General features: G+C 41.6%; 1 protein-coding gene across 4 annotated transcripts in view; it reads left to right on the forward strand.

The window, feature by feature from the left end:
- ST7 (suppression of tumorigenicity 7) overlaps positions 1 to 14,557 on the forward strand; it is a 151,945-nt gene that overhangs the window by 92,212 nt on the left and 45,176 nt on the right. For 3 of the 4 annotated variants that reach the window (XM_014964264.1, XM_014964265.1, XM_014964266.1), the window contains exons 4-8: positions 4,397 to 4,451; positions 5,016 to 5,131; positions 6,239 to 6,314; positions 8,766 to 8,920; positions 12,142 to 12,239. In XM_014964264.1, coding sequence (XP_014819750.1) covers positions 4,397 to 4,451; positions 5,016 to 5,131; positions 6,239 to 6,314; positions 8,766 to 8,920; positions 12,142 to 12,239 — 500 coding nt within the window. Of the gene's footprint in view, positions 1 to 295; positions 453 to 4,396; positions 4,452 to 5,015; positions 5,132 to 6,238; positions 6,315 to 8,765; positions 8,921 to 12,141; positions 12,240 to 14,557 lie in introns of those variants that run through there. The other variant, XM_014964267.1, reaches the window with a different exon arrangement.

Raw genomic sequence — 14,557 nt, forward strand, 5'->3', positions numbered from 1 at the left:
TTTTAAAGCGCTTTGCCAGATTCGGCACGGACTTGGATCTCTCGGTGCGCCGCCGGGAGGGAGGGAGGGAGGGAGGCCGGCGGGCCGCTGTGAGGCGAACGGGCCCGGCGGCCCCTCGGGCGGGGAAGCCGCCGCCAGGTGCCTCCGTGGAGGTGAGGCGGGAGGCTGCCCGCCCGGCCCTGCTCCCTGTCAGGGCGGCGGCGCCATGCTGAGGGAGGCTGGGGCGGAGGGGAGGGGGAGCAGCCGTTAACGGCCGGTGGCTGACGCGGCGCGCGCCGCCTGTGTGTTGCAGATCTTCGAGTGGTGGTACTTCCGCAAGTACGGCACCTCCTTCATCGAGCAGGTCTCGGTGAGCCACCTGCGCCCTCTGCTGGGCGGGGTGGACAACAGCGCGCCCAGCGCCGCCAGCGCCGCCAACGGGGACGCCGACTCCAGCCGGCAGAGCGTCTCAGGTGAGGGGCGGGGGGGGGAACGGCGGGAGGGAGGGCGGCTCCCGGCCCTCAGGCGGTCTCGGCCTCGCTCCTCCCGTGCCCTGGGTCACTCGGTGCGGGGGGAAATGGCCCTTTGTATCCCCCGAGAGGAGCCACCGGCTGGTGGTGGCAAAGCTGCTGGGTGGTGGCCCAGCCTCAGCTGGTGGGCAGCCAGCCCTCCTGCCCCAAAACAACCCCCCCATTGCCCTCCTGCCAAGGGTGACAGGCTCCACGCTCCCCCATGGCAGCGCCCTGGCTGACCCCCTGGAGGCTCGTGGTACAAATACCATCTCCTGCTGAGCCGTGAAACCAGATAAAGCTTCCTTTAAACTCGCTCTGTTGTCAAATAAAAGGCAGAGCTGCTCAGGCAGGTTATACCTTCCCAAATTCATGCCGTGCTCGTTGCTCAGGCGGCGTTGCCAACGCATCCCTTTCCCCCCCTTGATTCAGAAAGCCCTGCTAAATTGCACGTGCAGTTTCTGCAGTATCATTTCTAAAGGCAGACAGTATTTTTATATACATTCCTTTGGATAATAACAAAGTTGTAAATAAAAGAATCAGAAAAAGATGTTGGGAATGCCCATCTGCTTTTGTGTTACTTTATTTTTTAGACCATATAAGTAGTATGTAAACAACATTTGATTTCACTTTAGTAAGTGGAAGCATAGTGGCTTTTAATAGCTTAAGGGCTTGTTCTGTTCCTGACTCTGCTACCGATTTGATTTGTGACTTTGGGCAAGTTATAACACAGTCAGGTTTTTTAAAAAAGGCCTCAAATTTAGGGGGCCCAATTTCAGGCATTTCAGGCTCGATTTTCATGAGCTTCCAGGCATTCACAGCCCCAATGAATTTCAGTGCAGGGAGTGGGTGCCACCAGTCAGGCTAAAGGTGTCTGACCCTAAGCCACGCAAGCCTTTAAAGTTGACCTTGACACTCTGGGGCTTCTTTTCTAGTGCATGTGATTGAATGAACATATGATTGAGGAGGTATTTTGGGAGCCTTACATGAGTGGTATAAATGTATGAGTTGTAATTTTTGCTATGCGTTTATATATTATTATAGTGAATACAAATTTGCTTGCTCTGGTGAAAAAGACAGTGTTAAATCAGAAGAGATCAGCTGTTATATGATGGAGGGAAGGATGTCAGTTTCAAACCGAGGCAGCTTGAGTCCTGTTACAGAAAAAGTGAATGAATGAAACCCATGTTCAGTTATGGAGAAAACATTATTGTTTAGCAGCCAAGGTGCCTGTGTATACCTGGCAAATTTTACTTCTGCTCTTCAGTGTTCATGAAAACAAGCAAACAAAAATTAGCTTTGAACTCACAAGTTACATAAAACAGGTGGCCTCAGAAACCCTTGCTCTCTTCTGGCTGTTTCTACTTAGGGAAGCCTCCATGTAGCACAGCAAAATCAGCTGTTGCCATTCCCATCTCAGGAGAGGCTGTGAATAGCAGCACCGCATGGGCTAGGATATTAGATTTGGGTGAACTGGCAGAAAGCATGGGATGGCTTGGAAACACCTGTGTGCACTCCTCAGTGCACTCCATCACACTTCAGCAGCTCTGGAATAACTCCCATCATTTTAAAGCAGAAGGCACGGTATTTTGACTAGTAAGGTTCACCCAAGCATCCTGACTTTCCTCATATGAAGAAGTAGTGAAGGAGTGTGTTTGCTTTCAGTGCATTGGCACTCGAGTCTATGAGTTGGGACACAGTGTCTCTGGGCCAGGAGCTGAAAGATTAATCTTCAGTAAATCCTAATTGTTTATATAAAATAAGGACATAGTTATATTATTAGTTTGTAATGTTACAGAAAAGGCAACCTTTTCAGTTTACCGTCATCAACACTGGGATATTTCCTCCACTATCCAACAAGGTGAAGATGGCTTTTCCACTTGGCTCGCCATGTTTTCCTATGGAGGTGTTTGATTATGGTGGAATATTGCAGTAGATACCTTTGTCATCAGAAAGGTCAGGAGAATGGTTGATGTACTGAGACAATGGTATCAGCAGACACCAAGACAAAAGCAACAAAGAGCACATCATGTTTAACTAGGCAGACAGATGCCAAACTACCCCACAGGAGAGGAGGTGGTAATAAAATCCCTTCATCTTTTCCCCTTTATGTTCCTCAATTCCCCCCTTCCCCGCTGCAGTGCTGAAGTACTGCACACTTGGGATGTATAACCACTTACATTTAAATAAGATGAGCAAAAAGATTGGTGTTGCTGTGATCAAATAGTTGTTGCCTAATCTTGTTGGTTGCAAATAGAGTAAGCCAAGCCATTGAATTGTGCCTCTGGAACTGAGAAGACTGATGTTTATTTAATATTTACTATGGTTTCAAAGTCATATTGTGTAAAAACTGTCAGATTGAAGCTTGTCAAACAGCCGTACCCCCTGGCTGCACAACAGAATGGATGAATGTCAAAAGAGCACTTCTGCTGAATAAACCAGTGGAGCTTTCTAATGTTAGCTACCTACTGGAGTAGCTGGTTGAAAGCTGCAGATGTATAATCAATGGTCTCTTCCCAAACATCTTCCCTTTCTTGTGTTTCTGTTCCATACATGTTAGGTGATGTAGACACCAAGCTGAGGTCCCACTTCCTCTGCCACTTGACTGGTTTTTGTGTAGCCACAGGTGTCGTGGTGTTATTGCAAGTAGTTTATACAAAATGCATTTTTTCTATGCCACTGTAGCCTCATACTCAGAAGTGGGAGCTAGCTCCATGGGAAAAGAGAAGGGCTCGACTTGCTATTCTGTATTTCTGTCTCTTTCTTTAATGAAACAGACATAAACTTACCAATGTTGTTTAAAGTAGGGTAGATGCCCTGCTAACTCCATATCCCACCAGGCTGTGATCTCTTCAGAAACGGTCATACATTTCATAGGGAAAAATGTGCTGATTGACTTTTGGTGGAAAGCAGCTGGTGAAATGCTGCAGGGCCGATGCTACTGATGTGTTTTTGCAGAGCACCATGTGAGGGGTCATCCAGTAGCAGATCTGTGATAGAACGATATGCTGCCTCTTGGTGGGTCTTTGTGCAGGTACTGGGGTTCATTCTGGTCTTACCTTCACTGGAGTGAATTGTCTTTGCTGAAGAGAATGAATCTCATGTTAAATTAAAGGAAGAAAAGCCAGAATCAAGACCTCGCCTTTTCAAAAGCCATAGAAATTGATCTTTGTGATTGGTTTGAGTTCGTGGGTTTTTTAAAATTCTGTTCTAAATTACATTGTTGTGGATTTTCTTATTCCTTCCTACCTGTTGTGTGATGATGAATTTGTGTTCTGCCCACTCCAAGAGAAATGCATGAAATGGCTTTTAGTGTTCACAAACCTTTGCAATGCAATGAACTTTTCTCTGCCAATCCAGCATCCTTTGACAGCCTGGGATGCTTATAACTTAACTAAGTTCAGCAGATGTTGTAATGGATTTTTACTTCACAAACTCAGGAGGAATTGAATTTGGCAACTCTAGCTGAGATTCTCAGTGATTTACAGTATTAAATAGACAGTGAAATTTTTCGGTAGAAATAGCAAGTCTGTAGGACTGAGTTAATTGCTGTTTTTCAGTGCAGTAACCCTGCATGATCCCTCTTCAGTTCTGCATTATGGTAAATGTGAGTCTTGGCACTAATCAGTATTATCTTTTCATCTGGCATTTGGAGCTCTGTTAGTGGTTATTTGTCTGGAATTAAAACATTTGTTGACACTAATTTGTAATGAAATTATTATTTAAAAAGGGAATAACAGTCTGGTTACTAGCATATCCATGGTCTTGGTTATTTTTTTCCACACACACCTATAAAAAAAAAGGTTATTTGATAAGGATTGTTAGAAGGTGACTGATGTTTCTGATAAACCTCAAGTACCATTTTAATTTGGAAGAGATTCATTATTGTGTCTTTCTGTTTACGACAGAATGCAAAGTCTGGCGAAATCCTTTAAATCTGTTCAGAGGAGCGGAATATAATCGGTAAGTGTTACAGTGTTACAGTTTCAGGCATGGTACTGGGTTAAGGACCTTAATTGTACTTTTCCGTTAATCTAACTCAGAGATGGAATCACAAAAACAGCTGTGGACTCATGCTCACGCCAGGTCTTTCTGTCATTTGTAAAATGCTTCTGAATTAAAAGGAATTTAAATTCATGCTCATGCAGTTGTTATTTCTGCAATTTTTGGTGATCTTATAAAAAAATGGAAAACCTAAGTGCAGTATACCTGATACTGTTAATACAGTAATTGTGTTCAAAAGAGGTATCGCAAGCAACCTAATGAGTTACATCTAGGTTTCATGTAGTCTTTATGTTTGAATGTTTTACTCATTTCCAGCATCCTCATTAGCTTAGGTTCAACTAAGCTAACTAGCTTAGGTTGCTCCATCACAGTACAGTGAAATGCAGTGTATGTTGGTTCGGAAATTGGCTGGGTGAACTTGGTGGGTTATGCCCATCTCTAATGTCTAGGATTCTTTTCTAGATTCATTTTGCCAAACGTGACCTCGTTAACCAAAATGTCTCTTTGTTGGCATGTTTGCAGCTATACGTGGGTAACAGGGAGAGAACCTTTGACTTACTACGATATGAATCTTTCAGCACAAGACCATCAGACATTCTTTACATGTGACACGGATCATTTACGGCCTGCAGACGCTAGTAAGAGACCTTGTGAACAACTATTTTTGCTAATAGGTTAATGATTGTTTTAAACCGATGCAAGAAAAATGCACTCAGACATAGTTCTCTTGGGTAGATAAGGAAAGGCAAAAGTCTGCTCCTGCCTGGAAAGCTGTTGCTGTTAATTTTGTAGTATTCTAGATCTGAACAAATATCTATACATGTATAAACTATGTAAATTGTGTCATTGTTTTGTTCTGCTTTCTTGGTGAAGTCATTCAAGGTACTGTTTGCAAGTATAAAGACTTAATTTTTCTTCCTGTTTCTTGCAGTTTCATACATAGTTTAATTTGGTTCCAGCTGCAGTGTAGTTTGTTAAGTTACATTATCCAGGTCCTGTTTAGTCTACATAGATAGAAGAGAGAGATCTTATGTAAAACTTTCATTCCCTAATGTAGTTAGAAGCTCTGTAAAAAATGGAAACAACACATTTACAAATGAATTTGATGTAAGCAGCTTTAGTTGTATTAAGCCTTTACTGTTAAGTCCACATGCAAACTTTGGTTCTGCTGAAAACGTGCAATGATCTTCTTTGTCTCTTGGGAAAGGAGAGATATTGAGAGTTGGGCACTCCACTCTGGGGGCATAATTACAAAGGGGAATATACTGTGCTTTTTTGACTCACAATAAACACGAATCCTATATTCTGAACTCTGTGGGCTAATTATGAGGTGATCTGATTAGCCTGCATGTTGTATCCATTTAACATTCAGCTAAAGCAACAGCACACTAAGGAACTAGAAAAAGAATCCCAACTATCCTTGTATTCTTTTGTGCCCTGTGGAATCTACTTCCCCAAGAGGAAAAAGCTGGTTATCACCTCTGTATGTGACAGTGCGGATGGCATGATCTCTCAGCCAGATTTTCCCATGGAAAAAAAGTGTAATTAAATGAAAGACTAAAGCTGAGTATTTGGGACAAAAGCTCATGTTGATTATGTATCTTTCCAGTGATCACTGAGCTCTTTGAAATGCTCTGGAGTGAGTGCTCTGAGAGCAATAAATTCTGTTGTTATAATGCAGTAGATTCTCCTTGTTAACGCTGTAATGACTGATGTGGCCCTGTTCTGCTTTTTTTATTGAATAGTAATGCAGAAAGCCTGGAGAGAGAGAAATCCCCAAGCCCGAATTTCTGCAGCACATGAAGCATTGGAATTGAATGAGTGAGTGACAACAGCATTAACATTTATTTCCTGTCATTTAAAAATCCATTTGATGATAGCTTAAGGCAGGGGGTTTGCTGCAGTAATTTTTAACCATGATTACAGGCCTGTCACAGAAGGGCCTACAATGGGAGGAAAAAAGCACAGCTGCATGTTGTGCTAGCCACCCAGAAGATCCTTAGGGCAGCCATGACAATGGGAGTCTTCCCACTGATGTCAGTGCGTTTTGGATCAGCTTAGTGAAGTGTTAATTAAGTTGCCTCCTGATGAGCGTATGAAATATGCATTTATGGGATGGAGAGTTCCCTTTTGGATTTCTCAGTCATCCTGAACAGAGGCAAGAAAGAAGGGACTCATAAACACCTTCTGAAATATTTGTTTCATAGTGTGAAAGAATATGATGTAATTTTCTGGGACTTTTAGTCTTTGAGTCCGTTATTTATTTTCTCAATGAGAAACGTAGTATTCTGAGATCCCACAATAAACTTAATACTGTGATGCTTTACTGGCATGGCAAACTGTGTAAGTATAGCCAAAGTGCATAAAGTGGACAGAATCCCTTAGGTTGCTGTCAGAGATTGCTGCATTCTAGAATTCCATAAACTTGTGCCTTACAAATTGTCCTTCACATATTTCATCAGAAGGAGAAAAATAATTGTTTATTCCTGGACAGCAGTTCAACTGAGGCAACATGTAGCATAGAAGGCTTTTGCAGAAGTGAGCTGTAGACCTGTCCTGTTCTACTCACATATCACAGAATCATCGGCAGGGACCTCTGGAGGTCATCTGGTTCAACCCCCTTGATCAAGCAGGGCCACCTTTCACAAGGCTATGTGCAGATGGCTTTTGAATATCTCCAAGGAGGTATGCTGCACAAACTCCCTGGACAACCTGTGCCAGTGCTTGGTCACCCTTATAGTGAAGAAATGTTTCCTGATGTTCAGATGGAGCCTTCTGTGTTTCAGTTTGTGCCCATTGCCTCTGGTCCTCTCACTGGGCACCACTAGAAAGAGCCAGGTTCCATACTCTTTGCAGCCACCCTTTGGGTATTTACAAATATTAATGAGATCCCCCCCTGAGCCTTCTCTTCTTCAGGTTGGACAATCCCAGCTGTCTCAGCCTTTCCTTGTATTTGAGATGCTCCAGTCCATTTGTCTTCTTCATGGCCCTTTGCTGGACTCTCTCCAGTGTGTTTATGTCCCTTTTGTACTGAGGAGCTCAAGTGTGGTCTCACCAGTGCTGAGTAGAGGGGAAGGATCACCTCCCTCAACCTGCTGGAAACACTCCTCCTAATGCAGCTCAGCATGTCATTAGCCTTCTTTGTAGCAAGGGCAAATTGCTGGCTCACATTGAACTCGGTGTCCACCAGGACCCCCCAGCCCTTTTCTGCCAGCCTGCTTTCCAGCTGGGTGGCCCACAGCAAGTACCGGTTCCTGGGATCTCTTTTTTCACCCAGACCAGTTGTTTCCTGTTCCTCAGCTGATGACTCTGTGAAATGCAACTAGAGGCAGCTGCAGCCCGATTCTATTTCTGTGTAAAGAAGAATCTTATCAGCAGTTTGCTTTGTATCAGAAGGAAGTCAAAAGGTTATATCCCACCTAACTTGAGCTGCTAAAACTGCAGCCATGGAGTATAAAGTATTGCCTTGAGCTCACTCTGCAGTCAATGAGAGAAGCACCTCCATTCAGCCATTCGCGCTGTTCTTAGAGAGATGTTTAAACATGTGCAATGAATGGCTTTGTGAAGATCCTCCTTGATGGAGGCTTAGGGGCATAGATAGTTAAGAGATCTCAATTAGGCAGCTGAAAGCTGGATAAGGTGACTCCTACCACACATTTCACCTTTCTGTGTATTTCTACAGCTGCTTTCCTAGTTTGTTTTTTGTTTGTTTTTGGGGAGGGAGAGGAGGAATTTGTTTTTGTTTTTTAATCTCTGCAATTACATTCATAATCTGTTCTTTGCATATGGCAAGTGTTATAGGTCTGTTGATTCTTTTCATACCAGTTCAGTAATGGAGACATTTTGTGTTAAAGCAATAGTGCATAAAACCAGTCTTGGTTTCCAGAAGGAGTTTTAGCGATGTACACCATGGTTGCTTAGTGAGACAGTGCTTTACTTTCTGGGGCAGTTATCAGTAGGTTTACTCAGATGGCTGAGTGATACAGTAACCTACAATTGAGAATCTTGATCTGATTGCCAAAATATTTATTCATCAGAATAGTTCATTAAAAAGGTGTATGGACAAAACCCCGTTGCCTCTGTATTTGGTATATCTTTGGCAGTCTGCATGGCTTTGTATAGCTTTTACTTCATGAAACTTTCACTGAATTTCACTGAATTTTTAGAGTTGGAAGGGACCATAGAGATCATCTAGTCCAACTCCCCTGCCAAAGCAGGACCACCCAGAGCTTGTCAGAGCATCTCCATGGCTTTTCCTCTCATGTTTTGCAGGTGTGCTACTGCCTATATTCTCTTGGCTGAGGAGGAAGCAACGACGATTGTAGAAGCAGAGAAGCTGTTCAAGCAAGCTCTGAAAGCTGGAGAGGGCTGTTACAGGCGCAGTCAGCAGTTACAGCACCATGGTGCCCAGTATGAAGCCCAACACAGTAAGTTTCTTTGGAGGGAATATCCATTTCTAAAGGGATAGAAGTTTCAGGGAGTTCTTTGGCTTTTGGGGTTTTTTTCCCCCCTCTCAGAAGTATGTACTCAGTATTTAACATTGACTGGAATATGGCCTTAGAGCCAGACTATTCTGTTTCTGTTTTCACTTGATTCTGTTTCTGAGCTAGCAATGTGCAGATTACAGATGCACCTTTTCTTTGTCCTGGCAGAAAATATTGTAGCATGTATTTAACAGAAAAGAAAAAGTAGCAGAGCCAAAAAACATCTGATATTCAGGAAATGCTGGGTGCTGGTTTAGGAATTTGCACTGAAGTGCCTTTAGCCATTTTGAAAACATGGGCTCATGTTGTGAAAAGGCAGTAAAGAATGATGGAAACAGGAGCAAAGTCATGCTTTGCCAGCTTTTTTCCATCAGCTGTGAGGGTAAATAAGTGCACCGCATTGTTCTGTGTAAAAGTTAATGAGACCCATTAACCAGTGTGACATTTGAAAAGTTAGTTGCATAAATTAAGAAAGGTCAGAGAAACATAAAAATTAACAACTGGAATAATACAGTGCTCTAATTAAAAGTCTACTTTTTTTTTTTTTTTTAAAGATTTGAATAGGCAGAGTTAGCTGCTGTGATGATATTTATTAGATGCTTCTTAAACCTAAGGAAATACATGAAGGTTTACTGCCGGTAAACGAACAAAAAGATAAATAAAGCAAACAGTCTAAGATATTTCTAGTCTACAATGGCTACCTCAGGCAAAAATAATACCAATTAATTACATAAGTGCAAGTACTAACATCCTTTGGCATTTTCGGGTTTCTCAGGACCTGAATTCACAGCCTCTGGCGATCTCACATAATTTGAAGATTGCTGATAAAAATTGTACATAGTGAAATTGTCTGTGATCTCTGGTTTCAAAAGTGTCCACAAGTCTATACCTGAAAACCTGGGGTAGTATTTTGAACATTTGTTGGTTAGAAAATGATACTTAGGATTATTTACTTAGTTTTTGAGAAAATAAAAATATAGAGCAGCTGAGCCCTTGAAGCAATTTTCAGGCTTTAGCAGGCTTATGGTTGTCTGTGAACAGAAAATGGCAGTGATTCTATGAAAAATGCACAATAAGAGTAATTAAACACAGTCATGATGCTTATGTCCAGGATAACCTGGTTAAGTTTGTGCAGGCAAATGCAAGTATGGTATTTTTGTAACCTGTGTGTGCTAGATGGCTACTGTCATCATCATTTTTGACACCTTCAATATTATTGAACCTTCAATACCACAGTGGAGGAAACAACCAGTTGAATCGCAAAATTAAGTGCATTGCCACAGAGCAGGAGGGGCTGAAAAGTGGCTGCCAGATTGTCACATTTCTCTATACCACCCAGCTTCACCTTCATAATGTCAGTGTGCACCCACAGAAGTTAGAGAAGTTCTAGCTTTGGAAGGTGCCTTGGACACAGGGGCTTCAAGTAGAATTCTCTTGATTATGTGCTGGACTTGTGCATGGTTTACAAAGGTGGAGAGCTCAGCTCTCTTTAGAGAGGAAACACCATGAACAGATGTGTTGCAGTTACTCCATGATTCTGAGATGTCTGTCGTTCTATTTCTGGTTCTTGAAGTCGATGTCGGGATGATAAGTGGGCATTTCATCTTTTACAGCTGGAGTACTCAAAGTAATTTCTTGAACAACAGATTATATATATATATATAAAATATAAATATTCCTTTATATTTCTGTTTATTCATGTGTTCCATCTCCTTCATATAGTATTTTGTGTTAGACCATGGATTTTAAGAGTAAGTAGTGACTCTAAGTACCCAACTTAGTCTCTTCCAAAAGGTGTTAGTTTACAGAAAGTGCAGGAGATCTCTTTTTAAGGTGGCTCATGTTAGTCACACCAAATCACTAGTCACCTCAAAAAATTTTGGCCTGAAAGGTTATCTTGATTTAATAGTAAGTGAATTCCTTTTGACAATTCTTTCTGAAAGGACTGAAAAGGAGCTTGGCCTGAAATGTATACCTCTTAGTTATGCTACATAAACATGTTGAAACAGATGTAACTAATTGTTTATTAAATATATAGGAATCAACATAGAGATAAGAAATTACATAATATGAAATACAGCTAAAGAAATTCCCTCCCTCCCTTATTTATTTTTTCTTCTGAAGTCAGACCTTTCAACCTGCTGCTTAATCTATCTGAAAATTGTAATCACAGCTTTAAAACAATTTGTAGGTACTTGGAATGTTTTCAATGCACATCTTGTTCTTATTATGAAAGACTTGCAAATGTTAGGAACAGACTAAATCTTTACAGACTGCACACTATACACAAAGATAATTTGTAGCAGGTGTCTTGTATTTTCATGAGATGGTAATTTTATAGATGATTCCATTTCCTCTTGGTCCAGAAACATGTTAAGAGTTCACACTGGAATTATAGGGAAGAGAATGAGAAATGAAACAATTAAGAATTCTCTAAGAGAACAATTATTACAGCTGTTTAGTTTCTGTCATCTTTGCTGTTAGGGTGTCTTCTAGCACATAGGACTGTCATGTTAATTTGCCATCCATAATTAGCAGTGTGAAGAATTTGCAGATGATAATTGGGTAACAAGTAAAGGCTCTGTCAGTGGAAAGTTCAGGCTGTACTTCTTTTCTTCTAATTATTAAGGGAAAAAACTGTTAGAGGATGAGGATTTGTTTCGCTGCATCTGCTATTAAAAAACATGTACCTCATAACTTGCAAAAAAGGCAGGATATAATGTGTATTTTCACGGATGCCCTTGTCTTAACTGTGTATGTGAATTGGTAAGTAACTTACTGCTCTGTGTGTGGCCAGAGAGTTTTGTGCCAATGTCAACTTGATGGGGATTCTCCTTGCCTCACTTGATTACTTGATGGTCTGTGCCCTATAGCGTTCTCTATACCTTCAGATCTGCTTATATTTCATAGGTGTAAGGCCAATCCATGGGTCCTTATTTATACCACTATGTATCTGGAGAAATGCCACTGATTCCAGTGGTTTTATGCCACATCTAAATCAGCAGAATTTCATAACTTTTTAATTGAAATTACTGTGAAAGCATTGATTATAGCAAATAAAAAAAATTGCAAGAAAACTATGTTTCCTTTTGTGTTGGAATATTAAACGAATCTTTGTTTTATCTTTTTTAATCTTAATGCTGTTTCTTTTTCCTCTTATACAGGAAGGGACACCAATGTGTTAGTTTATATTAAGAGGAGGCTGGCAATGTGTGCAAGAAAGCTGGGAAGGACCAGGGAAGCAGTGAAAATGATGAGAGATGTGAGTTTGGATTTGTTTCGCATGTGATACTTAGATAATAGTAGCATAGAAATGGTACGCATTTGCTTACAAGTTAGCATCCGTTCCTGCTGCATGCAGCATTACTGATAGTAATTTTGTATGTGTAATGTACATAAAAGTTAAGAGATCATTTATAACGTTGCAAAAGCAACATTATGAAATCATAAAATACCAGATGGACGCTTGCCTGTACAGACTGAATTTCCCATCCTGGTACAGTGCAGTCTTTAATTATTTGATCATGAAGTTACATAATTTTTTTTCTGAAGCACGTAATGGATGCTGCTAACAATAAACAGGTCTTAAGTATTCTGTTTCCTCCTTGCAAAGCTGTAGTTTGGCTCTGTGCATTGTTTATGTCACGCTATTCAGACCTGAGGACAGTGTTATTTTATTCATGCAAAACCTATTACTGAGAAGTCAAAAGCAAGTAATTAATCTGTAATGAACTGATTTCCCTCTGAGATGGGGGATGATTGTATCCCTGTTGTATAGGCAGGGGAGCTACCAATGGTAGTCACAAGACGGGGGCTACCAATGGTAGTCACAAGACAGAAGCTACAAAGCTTTGAAGCGCTGAACAGTAGCTATTTTGAGGATGGCAGGAGGGACAGCTGTCCACATAAGGCACTGTATATGTTTCAAGTATGTAAAACGCTCAATTTTTGACATAGCTGCAAATGCCCAGCATTTCTTCAAGTGAGATCCCCTGAATGCAGATGAGAAGCACAATTCTTTGAGGAGGTGTGTTGCCTTGCCCAAGTTAGCGAGTCTGTGACAGGAGGAGGAATGGAGCCCTAGAGCTCTAGGCAGATGATGGTAAAACTGCTTATCAGTTTCCCGTGTTCTCCTTTCTTACACTTCATTTACTGGCTCCCACAAGAGTGAGGTAGAGGTGAATCCAGCAAGATAGAGAGTTCTGCAAGTTAAGATAAAGGACCTAAATTTTAAATGCACAAAATGGAATCCCAGACCAGAATGAAGAACCTTTAAAATGTGCTTTAGGCAGCTCAGAGGAATGGTGCCAAAACTTGCCTAGTGAAAAGGGAAATTTTTGCTGCAAGTCAGTAGGAATTTTAACGTAAAAAGGCGAGTGACTTTCTCTGGAGCTTAGGCACTTGCATCAACAGCAGCAGGGCATGTATGTCTGCCAGCTTGCAGTCCAGCACCCAGCATCTTCTTCTGGTACTGGGGCACTCAGGAGTATTTTCAGACAACATTGAGCAGAGTTCACCATAATAGTGCAGGTCATCATCCTAAATAATGTACCAGATGGCAAGCAGTGAGTAACTCCGTTTCCTGTCTCTAGCTGGGGTTTTTCAGGCACACAGCTCTCACTCCCCGGAATCACTAGGCTCCCAGACAGAGGTGTTGAAAAAGAACTTGTCAAAACCCGCCATTGTACAGCTAGGAGTGTGAGAGAGGGGGGCAAGGAAGAAAGACCTGTTTTTTGCAGTCTTGTGGTCAGCAGGGAGAATGTTGATTTCAAAAACGTTGTTTTCAGTCCAGCCAGCTCCACATGATTCTTCATGAATTTTGTTACACGTGTGCTCTGGGACAAATACTGAAATGTTTGTGGACAAACACTGCAATTCTAAGTTCTGGCATCAATATACAAGAAAGATTAAAATTTTGCATTTCACATTCAGACGTCACACATCATAATTATGGCAACTTCTGGAGCTTACTATGGGCTGCTGAATGTGTTTTGTGATTTGTAGATCGGGCGATATGGAGCAGATACTCTGTGAAGCTGCCTTCTGCTGATGCCAATATGTATGGTTGATTGTGTATGCAGAACACTGCATTCAGGGACTTGGGTGGTCCATCTAGTCCTAGGTTTCTTATGCAAAGTGAGACCCAGAATGCTTTGATAATAATGGATGGCTTATTCTGCCATTAGAGAGAAAATTGTGTGTTGTTGAAATTAAGTACAATGTGGATCTTGAAAGGCAACTATGATAGGGAGACCCAAAGTCGTCGTTTGTTAGATACCTGAGGGGATGGAAAACATTCTTCTCAATAGCAATGTTTTGCTAAAATGAAAGGACTGGATACAGGACAAAGGAGGTACAAAGACAGAGTTTCGGCTTCTAGAGCTTCAACTCGGATCAATGCATTCTGTATTTTTCCACATACAGACAGTGAGCCAAACGCCTCTAGAGCTTTTCATTGTGAGCAGGCAGAGCTGAGAATTAGCAGGTCCCCAGAAATATAAAAGCGGCAGTATCTCTAGGTCACAACTCCAGTACGCTGGGAGCAAGAGAAGGGTCAAGTCAGCTTTGCAGATGCTTTTT

This window comes from Calidris pugnax, unplaced genomic scaffold (assembly GCF_001431845.1).
Source record: "Calidris pugnax isolate Ruff unplaced genomic scaffold, ASM143184v1 scaffold44, whole genome shotgun sequence".
In the NCBI taxonomy this organism is placed as follows: domain Eukaryota; kingdom Metazoa; phylum Chordata; class Aves; order Charadriiformes; family Scolopacidae; genus Calidris; species Calidris pugnax.